We start from the raw sequence: 13,453 nt of genomic DNA on the forward strand, positions 1-13,453 counted from the left end.
GCTACACTCGATATAAGATGATTTTTGAGGAGTTCTTACACATGAAATTGTTGAAATACCGATACTATTACAGGAATGAACGATCCGTCCTCGTCGGTTGCGCAGCCATTGAACAGAACGTTGAATGGAACAATTACAAGTGCCACTCGTGAAAAGGCAGTATATTTGCTCCATTCGAATGTGAAGAGTAGGTCAAGAGCGCTTATTTTCGCCACAAATTCATCTATAAGAGTAAAAGTGATGTTTTCAAGTAATAGAAGGAACTTTACTCTTCAGTTCTAACAAATGCAATCGCTGCTCTCAGCAAGATTGGCGACGAGATTTTTCTACAGCCACAAGAACGCGGTGTAAGTGCATTTTGTCGAAATTTAGTTGATCTTAACTTTTTCGCTAACGCTAATGAACTTATACTTATTTAGCTATGTTTAAAAGCGTTTAACAAAAATCGCTCAGCCTACGGTGCTTTTCTCTTTGCCGATGATTTTTTCTCCGACTATGACACAAAATTCGTTCGTAGGGATGAAGTTCGTGATTGTCGTATTTCAACTAAGGTGAGTTGATTAGTTTAGAGAGAGAGAGAGAGAGAGAGTTGGCCATTCCGATGCACTAGTATAGCTTTGTAGTATTTACTGTAATTATTGCATAAGTATTTCTTTTATTTAGACAGCTCTTACGATTTTCAAAAGTGCACATTTCGTCGAAAAGAATTTGGTTTCTTGTACACTTACTGTTGATTGTCTTGGACGAGAACTTCGAATAGATTTCCAACATACCTACGGTAAGCATAATTCAATTTTGTTCTTCTGTTCATTGTCACTTTTAATCTTTTTTTTTTGTACTCTTCTCTGGGATGGAAACTCAAGTTACTTCAAGCTTGATTCCTTCTCTCTTACAGAGTACGATGATTTTTTTTACCGTAGTGGTCTCTGCTTACAGATGTCTCTCGTTCTTTTGATGTTAATGTCATGGAAAGGCATAAACCATTCACTTCGAATGTCGATAGGAACGATTTGTCAAATGCTGTGACAGTCAGCGCTTCGTGAGTACTTGTTTCAGTTTTCTGTGTTGTTCCTATAAATGAACGTCATTTGTTAGGCTTAGACATAACGACTTAATTCTATAAGTGGTACGTTTCACAGCCATGTCCCATGTTAGAGTAGTTTCCCAATACTTTTTGATGAAAGCTGTGGTAACGCTGTGTCGGAGAAGTTGGTATAGTCGGGTCAAAACGAGAAGAAGCTCGGTGCAGTTGTACAAACGCTCGAAGCGTCGCGGTAGAACTTAGCGACTTGGATCGAGGAGGAACCCTCGCTAGCTCCACTCATTGCTGTTATCCAAATGAAGCTAGCAATACTCTCAGTTCGATCCCAACTTCTGGCACCCTCGCGCAGCTCCGACCGGTACGGCTTACGCAACTCCACCGACCTTTATGTCGTTTTGTCCCGACTACAAAGTCTGCTTCCCTTTGTTAAGGACCTAAGTGAGATGAAGCTGGAGTTAATGTCGAAGATTAGGAACAGTCGATTTCTTTTTTTCTTTTCCTCAGCGAGCTTCTTTCGTTTTCTGGCGCTACTCCAATAGGAGCTCGGCTTTATATTGCCTTTTGTTCATGAAAATGTGGATTTCCGTGCTGTGTTTCATTTCAATTTGTTTAGAGAAATAGCTTCTTTTCTCAACGAAATGCATACTGGAAGAGAAGAACTAATTATGTGTGCCTCAGATGATAAGTTCGTTTTCAAGAACTACGTTCCGTGCGAGGATGGTTAGTGCCTTAGTGAAATTTTCCAACCGTAACAGGTAAAGACAAAGGGTGAAGGCAAATCTTTCACTCAAATGAGTTTTAGATGACGGTAGGTAGGTAAAGTAGGGTCAAAACGGCATGAAACACGGCTCAATTGCGTAAGTTGCTGTGCTCGAAGCGGGTCCACGGAGCGCAGAGTAATAACTTAGGAGGACCCTTATATTTACACCATTCCTCGCTATAGTTTGCGGCGATCCCCCTCCATTCCAACCGCTATCTCCACTGCGCCGCTTCGAGCGCAGTCGCGTATGCAACTGCACCTTCCTTCACGCCGTTTTCTCCCTACTATATCTCGGGATGTTTGGAATGGAAAATTATGCTGTCGTACAGTTTTAAAAATTTAGCAGTTCTACATATTTTCTTAAAAAAATACATTTTTTGAACAAATTTTTAGAAACGAATGAAGGATTTGCATGCAGGACAGAAATTACAGTGCTGAAGTCATGTTTCAAAGGATTTGCAGTGCAAAAGCCTTCAGAAATCAGTTTCAGTATGAAGGAGTTCAAGGTATACTATTGATCTCTTGTGTAACTAAAAAGATAAGGATTTAATAATCTTTTTGAAGGAGAACAGAGAGAGAAAAGAGCAGATCAAAATTTCAGGCAATCATCACTTTTGCGAGACAGCATTCCTGTGATGTTAGCTTGTTTTTTGAGAAACCCGGAAGGTTCAACTTTTTTTTCTGCTCAGTATGCAGCATTTCAAATTTTTGTTTTGTTTTAGCGCACTTATTGTTGCTGTTGAAAGTGATGCTGGCTACTCAGGCGAATTTATCATAGCTACTAGGGATGGTGTTGAAGAATCCGATGAAGATGCTTCGCCAGAAGCAACGCAAGAGTAAGATTCTAACGTTAAACGAGATGTTAAAGTCAAGTTTTGTTATTTTCCTGTTATGTTATAATTACGAGCTTCCAATTTCGCACATAACTGACTTTACAGTTTCTTGTTGGAAGTTACTGATAACTTAGTCAACTTTTCAGACCAACTACAAGTTTTTCGCGTAGAAGACGAGTAAGCTCTCGAAATTCAACCTCTCAAAAATCGCAAAAGATTCCACTTGTTGATGAAACTGGAGCTTCGCAATCGCAGAAGAGGTAAATCAGCTCCGTGATCATGGTGACGCTCAATTCAGCTTGTCTCGAATATTTATGGCTATGCAGGATTTATTTTATCTTATTCTCAGCTAGGCAAGATAGATACTTTCCATATTTTTAGGCCAAGATCCAATCCAGAAGATGAGGTGGTGAATCCCTTACCAGAACATAGTGGAACCATTCCTCATGAAGAGGAACCGTCACAAATGATGACAACGGAGCCGAGCCGTAATCCGTTGTTGAGCGGTGAAATGGTAAGCATCTTCTAACTTTACTCTCCAACAATTGTACTAACACTTTCTTTGGTTCTTTCAGGGTGATTCACATCTTGACCAACACCAAACTGATGATAACTTCACCAGCTTTATTGAGCGAAGAAGCTCAGGTGAACAGGCGTCCGATGAAATCATGCAGCTGGATGATTTTGAATTCGAAGAAACAAGTTCTGAACCGGGTAGTAAACCGATGGAAGTAAACTTATCGGAGGAGCAAGTAGGAACAAGATCGAATGTACCTAACCGTGATGTAAATGTTGAGGTTGGTCATTGTTGCTTATATCTTTTCTTTTTTTATGAACATCGACAAAATTCCTCTAAGCTAGGTGCATAGAGGAAACTGTGTTCTTAAGGGAACTTTCGATTGGATCTAAGGTGATTTTTATGGTATCCCATAAAAATCGAAAGCGCAATGGTAGGATTGGTTTTTTATGCGTTATTATTTCATTTATTCTCAAAATTGTTCTTTGGGATGTTATACGTAGACCTCCTGGCATGAAATACGGTTTCTGTCTCGTTTGGATCACCGAGATCTCTAATTTGCAGGACCCTGAATTAGGAATTTTTGGGCCGGTTGTAGCGCTACTTGATTCAGGACAGTGTCCTAGATAAGATCAGTTACCTTAGATAAGATCAGTTACATGGATTACTGTGGTTATTATGATTTGTAGGGCTATGGTATATTTTATGCAAAATAGAGTATCGAACAAAATCCCTCCAATATACTTAAGTTTTGTAGTGGTCCAACAAAGGTCAAAACGACATGAAGCACTGTGCGGTTGCGTAAGCGTCTTCGCTTGAATCGAAGCGGAGAAGGGGACCACAGCGGTGAGGATGAGAATGAGGCGCCTTGCTAACACCATTCCTACTGCAGTTCGTGATGGTCCCACCTCGATTCCAACCGCTCTTTTGACTCTACTATGTTGTTTCGGGCAGCCGAAACACATCAATCAGTACAGTGACTTCTCATAGTTGACCAGCGCCTCAGATGAAATTGAACAAGAACGAGGCGATACAACTGAAGTTGGAACTTAAGGATACTAAACTTAAGGATAGAAGCGAAGTAGGCATATAATTGCTTCAAATTTGACTTCTTACACTACTTTATCAACACTATTTCAACATTTGAACATTTGAATCAACATCAATCGTCATCAATAAGACTATCATTTTATGCTGGAATTAGCAAAAAACGAGCAAGTATACAATAGCAAAAATTGGTTCAATAGGGTCAATAAATACAGAAATGAAAAATCAAAACAATTTACAGCAAACGTCACACCTTTCTCCAGTCTTATTTTACTTGGTGATCGGTCCCAATTTTTTTTTTTTCAGTTCCAACGACGATTCTTGGGGATTGGCTTGAGAGCTCAACATCAGAGTCAGGCGGCAGCTGCAGCAAATGCTATTGTCCAGCCAACTCAAATGCCTTTAGCCAACACCAGAAGAAGATAATACTTCATATCTTCTGTCGTCTGTATGGTAAAAAAAAACTATAGAGGTATTTTTTTTACGGTGATCATTAACGGGTTTTGAGTATCGGCATTGGCTGTACACGTTAAATGGAATCTTTGTCGTCTTTCAATTGTACAAATGTTGGTCGTCGTGGATAGATGACAAACAACGATAATTGAATTGTTGACAGCAAAGTTGCTACGTAGTTTGGTACCTTAAAAGATGAGAAATTTAATTGTTAAGATATTGTACAATGAAATAGTATACCTGTATGAACACATCTTTCACCAGTATACCATAACATAACCATTGTAAACTGACAGCAAAACATGCCAAACACAACGGGAGTGGAAGTGATTCGGAATTTTTCGTTCGTATCACCTGAAAATGTGGACATTTGGTACGTCATGTGATCTCATAACCGTTTACATTCAATTTTTTTTCCGAACTATAACACATTTGGTACGTCATGTGATCTCATAACCGTTTACATTCAATTTTTTTCCGAACTATAATACAATTAAAATAGAGGTGGTATACATCAATGCGCTTGATTTTACCATAGCTGAACCGTAAACGCTCACCTCTCCGATTTGAAACAATGGTGCACCGATGCTGGCGATGTTAAGGAACACACAAATTACGCCAAGCACTTCTCTTCCATTATCCTTTAGTTCTGCATAGTTGACAGCATACAACATTAGAGCAATGATAACCAATTCAGCAGTAATAACTTTTCTTAGCAATCGCTGAAACATTGGAAATCACAGGAGTTCATCGTTATGGTTGTCCTTAAGCTATGTTTGTTTCTAATAGTTCGATTTTTTTTTCAAAAACTCCCTAGAAGCTGAAGCTCCCTTCGAACTGTTTGGGATAGTCCTTCTATGGATATTTTCACAGCATGTAGGGCTAAAAATACGGGTGCTTCAGTATTTAAAAAAAAACAAAAACATTTTCAACGTTAGCTGTTGTTATTAAACAACAGTTGATTTTCAACGTTAGCTGTTGTTTAATAAGGACGATCAATACCAATCTTGGCTACAGCTCAAGAAAATCAATTAAAAACATCCTCATTTTATAGCAGCCAATGCCCAGTTTTAGTTCTATATCTTCTGAGGTCATTTTCGTTAATTTCTGTGCGGTGGAGCCCAATGAATACTTAAAAACCTTTGAAAAAAAAAACTTATGAATTCGACTATTTCGATGAAATCATTTCCAAAACATTCACTTGAATGATCAAGTAATGAAAGTTAATTACAAGTAAGATGAACTCTCAATGATTAAAGAAAGATATCACCTAGTCTTGTATTTCAGATGTTCTTCCCATATTTCCACCAATTTCACCTTCTTCACTGTTATCCAGCCAAAAAGCGCCTATTGGAATATTTCTATGAGTTTTTATGGTCCCTTATGGCGTATTCCATGTTTCCTTTGAGATCCAACCCGCACACTTCTTGCATTTCCGCTAAACTCAGCGAGCGAATCCCTTAATGAGTCGTGTTTCATCACGCTTGAGAGCTCCATCCGGATAAAGATCAATGTCGACGAATGCGGCCGTTTGGCTGATTGGGTTACTCGAACGCCTGGTCGGCTTGTACGAGCGAGCGGTCGTTACACGCTCTAATAGGCCGTGGCTGTCTCGATGTGGTCTCGGCCCATTTTTGGCGCCGGCGTCGAGATGAAACAATCATCAGAGTTCGCATTTAACTTTGTTACCAATACAAAGAAGTGGTTCTCAAAACATTTTGAAAATTTGGGCTGAAATAGCGAATTTATAGACTATCCTGCAATCATTATGTTTAAGAGAGTCGTCAAGTATGAGAACGCATCTTAAGTGACCTCAAGACGTTTTTTTTTTTGGCGAGAATTTTGAAGAAACTGGACGCTTCCGGCACACTACGTTGAAGCACGTCATCCCGTTCGATCTGGCAAGAACTTGGGAAAATAGAAAAAAAATTTAAAGAAAATGAAGGACAAAGGCCTCTATTACACAAAACTACAAAACAACTTGTTTCAACGACAGCCCAAGGTCCAACTTAGCCAAGGTAGAAAAATGCGAAATTAGAGCATAAACAGCATTTAAAAAATCTTATTTTCATGAGAATTTCAAGGTGTAATGGTTCTAGATGCTGCTTAACTATACTCACTTGATTTGAGATTGAGGAAAAAATTCCATTATCAAAAATCATGAACGTCAAATTTCACTAACAACAGTTAATCTAGTCGCTCTTTCACCACCTCCATGGATATCTTCAGATCATGTCCGCATTATCACATAATTACCACGACAATGATGACTATCATGACAGCGTTACACACGACGTAGCTATGAAAGTTTGATTTTCTCCCAAAATTCCACACATAAATATTTAAAAGTTCAAATTAACTTTGTTAGTGACTTCATCATATGATCCACAAAAAAAAAGAGCTTACGGGACCTCAGATACCGTAAAATGCCAAACCGTGTGAGCATAGTTAAAGCAGCATCTATAGAACCATTCAAACGTCATATTTCATGAAAGTAAGATTTAAATACGGTATCAATCGAAGGAGCGCGGTTTTTATGCTCTAATTTCTATTTTGGTATTTTCTATCTTAGCTAAATAGAGTATCGGAAACTGTAGGATTATAAAACGAAATACAGTAAACCACAATTAAGTATTTCAAACCTTCCCATTGTGAAACTAATATGAATAAGCAGGCAACCAAGTCCTGAACTGAAGAAAATCGATTTCCCCGAGGAGCATTCATAGAAAACATAAATTTGAAAGATGTGCAAAAGACATGCGTTCGGGGGGAATCGAACCCCCGTCGAATGCTTGGAAGGCATCCATGCTAACCATTACACCACGAACGCTTATCATGAATGCACAGTGAACCTGTAGACAACACCTCCCCAAACACACTGCCACCCACATAACGACCTTTAAACCTCAGATATAGTTCTGTGTACACAGTTTTTTCAAAGAATGTGGGGAATACACATTAGTGACCGTCATACAGTTTTACAGTGCATAACGGTCACTAATTTATATTCCCCACATTCTCTGAAAAAAGAAACGTCGTTCGAGATTCAGCTATGCTTAGAAAAGGATAAAATACCAGTAGTAGAAGAGAAAACCCAAAGTTCCAATGTTAACTTAGTACTTCCCCATCTCAAGCTGCTTTAATTTTCACACTGAACAGCTTCAGGTCGCTTCAAAAAATATTTGCTGCCCAGTCACCCATACGACAGGTGCACATTGGGCTTGCGATTAATTATAACAAATCCGCTAGTATTCATGTCATAAATAATCTGTTGTTCGGTGAGACATAAATAAATTGTTGTCTAGTTCCCTGCTTCAAAGTCCCTTTTCTTAACCAACACATCTGCGTTCGCATATGTTTCTCTTCGACACCATGGTATATATTAGTTACACATAAAGTGACATGTTGAATTAGTTAAGAACCAATGTAAAATGCGATGAAGTGGATGACTTTAATCACTTTACAAATACTAGCAATTAGAAAACCGTGGATCCTATAAACCTATGACTTCTTATCTAATTATAGTCGATGCCTAGCATGTTCAGCCGTATGGACAGGACGTCTCAAACACAACGCTAGTTCTTTACTTGCCTCGCACACATTCCCCCCTCTCTCTCCCCTAATCAAGTCGAAGGTGCACAGCGCTCATCCAGAAAACAGTCGACTATATGTACCCCAAAGTTATAACCAGAACATTTCAATAGTCATTTTTGTAAGGCGATCCATGGTGGAGATAGAAAATATAGACAGAAGTATGACGACGTTTCAAGAAAACAGAAACACTGAGCAAGTAACAAGTGCGTACAACCACCGCACCACATCCGGTGGAACACTACGTAAGACTATTTCGACGTATACGGTTTCCTATTATATTTTTCACTACCTTGAACGATTATCGAAACACTGACCCATAGCGGTGTGACACTAGACGGAATAAACGTAGGATTGTTCCAATCAACCTCTATTTAGGCCTCTGAAGACGGCGAGAAAGCCGAAACGTCAGGCAAATAAGGGGTTCCATCTAAAAACCTCGCAGGCACACTATTAGAAAATATAGACAGAAGTATACCGAAGTTTCAAGGAAAGAGAACGTTTGAATTACTATGTGAAGTACCGCCGATCCATAAAAGGACAAAGTTTCTGGCGTTAATCAATCTGCTAGGGATGCGCCCCCTCGTTCACTTCAATTCAGAATTGTTTGGGGTTTACGAACATGTGACTGGCCTATAAAATGACTTCCGGGGCCTAGTCGATGTGCCAATCCAGTGTTTCATCCTCCCAGACAAGTTCTGGTACCAATTTATCGACCTCGGAGGGATGAAAGGCTTGGTGAGCACTTTGGCAGATTCGAACCTCCGACCGATCGTGTAGACAGCCGTATCTCTAACCGACTGCGCTACACCCGCCGACCCATGGAGGATTATAAATAGACGAGATTCAACTCCAACATCGAACACACAGAGAAATTAACCAATATTACAACGAATTTGTTAAATTTAGTAAAGCTGAGGTAACGATTTCTTGGACATCGTAAGCAACTCTTATTTCAGTTGTGTTCTAATAGAGGGATCTTAGAAATCTTTTGACTTTTCAGTTTTAGTTGTTAGCAGTTCAGAGAGGCGTATAGCAGCAATCAGACGCTCTTCGGTTGACATATGTTGTAGTTCGTTCATAAAGCACGCCATCCTGTCGTGTATTCTTTTGTTCCTGTATTCCTTCCTGTATTCGTGTATTTTTATTATTTTTGTCTTCATAATCCTCATGCGACAATGTTGTAAATATCGTCCTCTTTAAACACTATTCTCATAGCTAATCTCTTGGAAAAATTCGAAGAGATTAGCTATGTTTTTCCAGTTCCGTCAAAAAAAAACTCGCAGTAACTTCCAGGAAACGTTTACAATAACTGGAAGAATACTCAATCTCTTCTTTGATCGCGAAACCCCAAATGACCAATGCTCCAAGGTCACTTTTCTGTTCATTGACGTCCTGCCTACAATCCCTTAGAACTGTCATTTCTACTTTGCAATGGTGCTCTCGACTAAAGAACCATCGCAATTGTACAAACTACTCTCTGACCTAAAACGACGAGCGAGAATCAAAGAACAGTCTCAAGAACGAAACGTAACTCGACGATACGTCTCGAGGACGAAGAATGTGTCAAGGCTTGACGTACAGGTCGTATAACGGTTTTTCTGTTGATTCACACAGGAACGCAACCTGTTGCGGCAAAAGAATGTCCTTTGGCACTCACCGTACCGGCGGTGCAAGCCGGCACAGTAGAGGTCAATCGTGCTAATGTCATCATGGTGCTTGTCTCGCACACTATTGTCGCCATCATACACGACGCAATGCGAAGACGCCCTTTGAAAATATGCGATGTGATTGAATCAGCTGATAAGAATCAATTTCCATGTCAGGAAAATTTGAAGAGAGCTCAGTGGTCTAGCTAGTCGAAACTTCCCCGGCTAGGAACGAAACAACCAAAACTTGGATCCTAAGCATCTTATGAGCAGGAGGAGAGAAGAAATATTAAAAAGTTACTGTTCGCTCGATCGCTCGCTGCAATCGCTGTTCCGAACAGATAACTACATCTCCAAATTTTTACAAATGTATGTCTCTGCAGCTTTGTTTTTTTTTTGAACCATTAAGTTGAAAAATTCTGTCGTTTTCTAGGGAAGTGCTTAAAAACAGTACAGCACAAAATAGACGAGGCTGGGATCTCTTCCCCGAAATACGCCGTTAGGAGACGGACAATAAATGCACTGTTGACGCCGTCTCCTACGTTCGCTAGCAAATGCCTGCGCACGTACTAGAACATGTTGCTAGGTGCTTCGTGGGAAAATTTGATCGGCAATTCCGTTCCCCACGCCGTTTTCAGCACAATTAAGGGGAAATTAAGCGCGGTCACACTCATACTCGTAATCTATACCACTATTCCTATCTTTTCCTGCAGATCCCAACATCGTCAATTTCGTGTTATTTTGCCTTTCAAGTTAGAGGTAGCTCAAACGGAGATCAAAGGATGCATTTCCACTCTTTAGATCACTCCGAATGTTGGAGGTCGACAGGGGAATCACTGACCAAAGATCACAACATCGGACAGAAAGGTGGCTCTCTTTAGATTGAGCTTTTATGTTCAAAAATCAATAAAGTACAGCTTAAACTGTACTTGCAACAAATACTGATTTAGTATTTCTTGGAAAAAATTCTTAAAGGAAGGCAAAATACATCTTTAACTTCCAGCCGTACTTCAGAACGTCCCCACACCGCAAAACAATTCTCTCGTTGTTGGATATTTCTCAACATCCAACACGTTCAAAATCGCGCGCGCATACACACATAACCTCCGCTTGAATGGTGAGAAATCGTCAGTTTCGCGCAAATCAAAAACCAACATTTCGTGAACCGCGCTGCTGCGGCGGCGACTTCTAAAGATCAGTACCACTTTTTTTTCTTCAAACGAGAACAAAGAAGAGAGAAATGCACTGCAAAGAAGAGAAACAACACAGAGGAGAGAAAAATAGATCCCAGCATGTAACAAACATTGGAAGATGAAAAAACAAGAGAAAAAAAAACCACACTCTGTGGTTAAACAAATGGGAATGGTGCGAACGAACGGAAATCTAGCAATAGTTTTTGTAGCTCTAACATTGATGGTGACAGTATTGCGGCAGGACGTCATCGACGTGTAAACACGTCCATGAGAAACAAAAACTCGACGCAAAATATCCTCTTCGAAAATAAATTTGCGATCTGCTTATAAGAATCCACCTAAGCAACTTATAGGCTTCTTCAGTATGGATAGATAATTAAAAAGACCTTCATATAGAAAAGAACCAGTAAAGATAAAAGAGCAAAGTATTTTTAAGCGTTACAGAAAAAGGTAAAAGGTAAAGTAATAGAGCAGCTTTAAGCGAGAAAAAAGTGTATCTTAAAAAGTTAACACATCACTGTTGAATTTGGAAGTAGAAACTGCTTCACTTCCCGAATTACCTACCTCTTGCCACAGAAAATGTCTTACAGGAGACTCTTGACACTTACAAAACAAAACAAAAAAACAGAAAAAATCGAAGGAAATCTCATATTGAAGAGATGAATGAAAAGCGTATCATGGGAAGGTTAGTACGTAATTAGAAGATGGAAATGAATTTTGATCATCATTTCTCACATTTTTCTCATTTTTTCTATGTAAAATTGTCCAGGCTTTTATAGCAGGCACCAGATGTTTTTCACAATTTAACATTAAACATACTACGAAATTGATGTTGGTCCAGCAAAAGATAGGGTTAGGTCATTTTCCCTTAAAGGCAGCATATCACGAAATTTACGTAGCACGGAAATCCCAGGGAACCGGAAAGTTCGAGTTATAAATTATGGAACCCAGCGTGGGTTCGCTCAACTTTCCTCAAGAGAAAAAAAAACGGCGTGGAAGACTTGGATTTATTCTACGAGGTAAGTTGGAATGTGTCCTCAGTGCACGCGTCGCGTCCACGATCGGGCGTTTGAAGATCAATGATGCCTCCTCGCTAGCCTATTCAAGTAAAACCAAAATGAATAGGCCGCTGAGGGAACCGGAGTGTGTACAATGAGAGGTGTCCTAACGGGCCTCGTAGGAAGAAACGCTGTTCCCATGCCACGTTTCTTTTTAAACGACGATTAGGGAAAGCTGAGCGGAGCCACAGTGGGTTCCGTAATCTACAGCTTGAACTTTATGAGTTTCCTGTAGTTTCCGTACTACGTCATTTTCTTGATACGCCGCCTTTACTTGCCCTTAAAAACGGCGTGGGAGACAGAAATTTCCTGTAGGAATTTACCTACACCTACTATACAATGCGTCATCCCTGCACACTCGCCGCGTCAGACAACAACCACAAATGTGGCGTTATGAGGTGCCTCATTGCAAAATTCGTACAGGAAGGTCGTTTTCCACGCCATTTTTGAAGACGATAAGGGAGAACTGAGTGCGGTCATGCTCATATTCGTAATTTATACAGCTAGCCCTACCTTTTCCTACAGTTTCCAACGTCGTCATCTTCGAGCTATGCCACCTTTAAATATTCAGATCTAGCCCATGTCCTTGATGGTGAGTTCAGACTGTACTAATCTGTGTTATCTTATCTATACATATTACTCTAATTAATATGGTGATAAGATTCTCAGCACTTGGAGTACCAACAAAAACTGGTTCCTTCAGAACGACTACATTAATCAGAAAATTGTACACATAAAGTACAAATATACTTTTAAAGGGAAAAACCTACCGTATGCCTTGTCATCAAATAGTAGTACATCAAATAGCTGCTTTGCAATAATACTCCAACTACATTTACAAGAATAACAACATTATCCTGTTTCAGTACGCCGTACTGTAACCAAAATGCGCATGATATAAATGCGATGAGGAATGGTGCAGATCCGGTACCCTCAGTCGTACCACGTTCACGAATTCGTGAACAAATTTGAAGGCCGCATAAAAATAATCCAATTGTAGAACAAATTGCAGAGAATGATAAATAGGGAAGAACCTCATCGGTTAACGTCATCTGCAAAGCAACATAATACATACATAGACGCAAAAAAGGAAAACCCTACGATTTAGCAAATGGTCAGAAAGAAGAAAAAAAGAAAAAAAAAGAGGTCTGCGTTTTTTTTCTGTGAGATTCGGTGAGAGAGACATATAGTAGGATCAAAACGGCCTGAAGAACGGTAAGCGGCTGCGCTCGAAGCAGTGCAGTGGAGAGTAGCGGTTAGGATCGAGTGGAGACCCATGGTAGCACCACTCAACGTTGCAGTTCGCGATA

At 39.8% G+C, this 13,453-nt stretch overlaps 2 protein-coding genes across 4 annotated transcripts; one reads left to right on the forward strand and one right to left on the reverse strand.

Annotated features, from left to right (window-relative positions):
• Nucleotides 1-75: 75 nt before the first annotated feature.
• RB195_012010 (uncharacterized protein) lies at nt 76-4,625 on the forward strand (the record flags this gene model as incomplete). The annotated part of the gene is made up of 13 exons (XM_064193673.1): nt 76-187; nt 277-347; nt 420-551; nt 664-778; nt 937-1,039; nt 1,656-1,762; nt 2,196-2,308; nt 2,404-2,468; nt 2,525-2,638; nt 2,782-2,895; nt 3,017-3,149; nt 3,211-3,432; nt 4,506-4,625. The coding sequence occupies 13 exons, from the start codon at nt 76-78 to the stop codon at nt 4,623-4,625; spliced, it is 1,521 nt and encodes a 506-aa protein (XP_064051256.1).
• A 103-nt stretch (nt 4,626-4,728) lies between these two features.
• Nucleotides 4,729-13,216, reverse strand: RB195_012011 (uncharacterized protein; the record flags this gene model as incomplete). 3 transcript variants are annotated; one of them, XM_064193676.1, is made up of 5 exons in its annotated part: nt 4,729-4,839; nt 4,893-5,006; nt 5,210-5,374; nt 12,914-13,018; nt 13,087-13,182. In XM_064193676.1, the coding sequence occupies 5 exons, from the start codon at nt 13,180-13,182 to the stop codon at nt 4,729-4,731; spliced, it is 591 nt and encodes a 196-aa protein (XP_064051258.1). The 3 variants fall into 3 exon arrangements, with proteins under 3 accessions (XP_064051258.1, XP_064051259.1, XP_064051257.1); XM_064193675.1 differs by having other exon boundaries at nt 13,075-13,182; XM_064193674.1 differs by having other exon boundaries at nt 12,914-13,216.
• Between the last annotated feature and the right edge of the window lie 237 nt (nt 13,217-13,453).

Source organism: Necator americanus, chromosome III (assembly GCF_031761385.1).
Source record: "Necator americanus strain Aroian chromosome III, whole genome shotgun sequence".
Classification (NCBI taxonomy): Eukaryota; Metazoa; Nematoda; class Chromadorea; order Rhabditida; family Ancylostomatidae; genus Necator; species Necator americanus.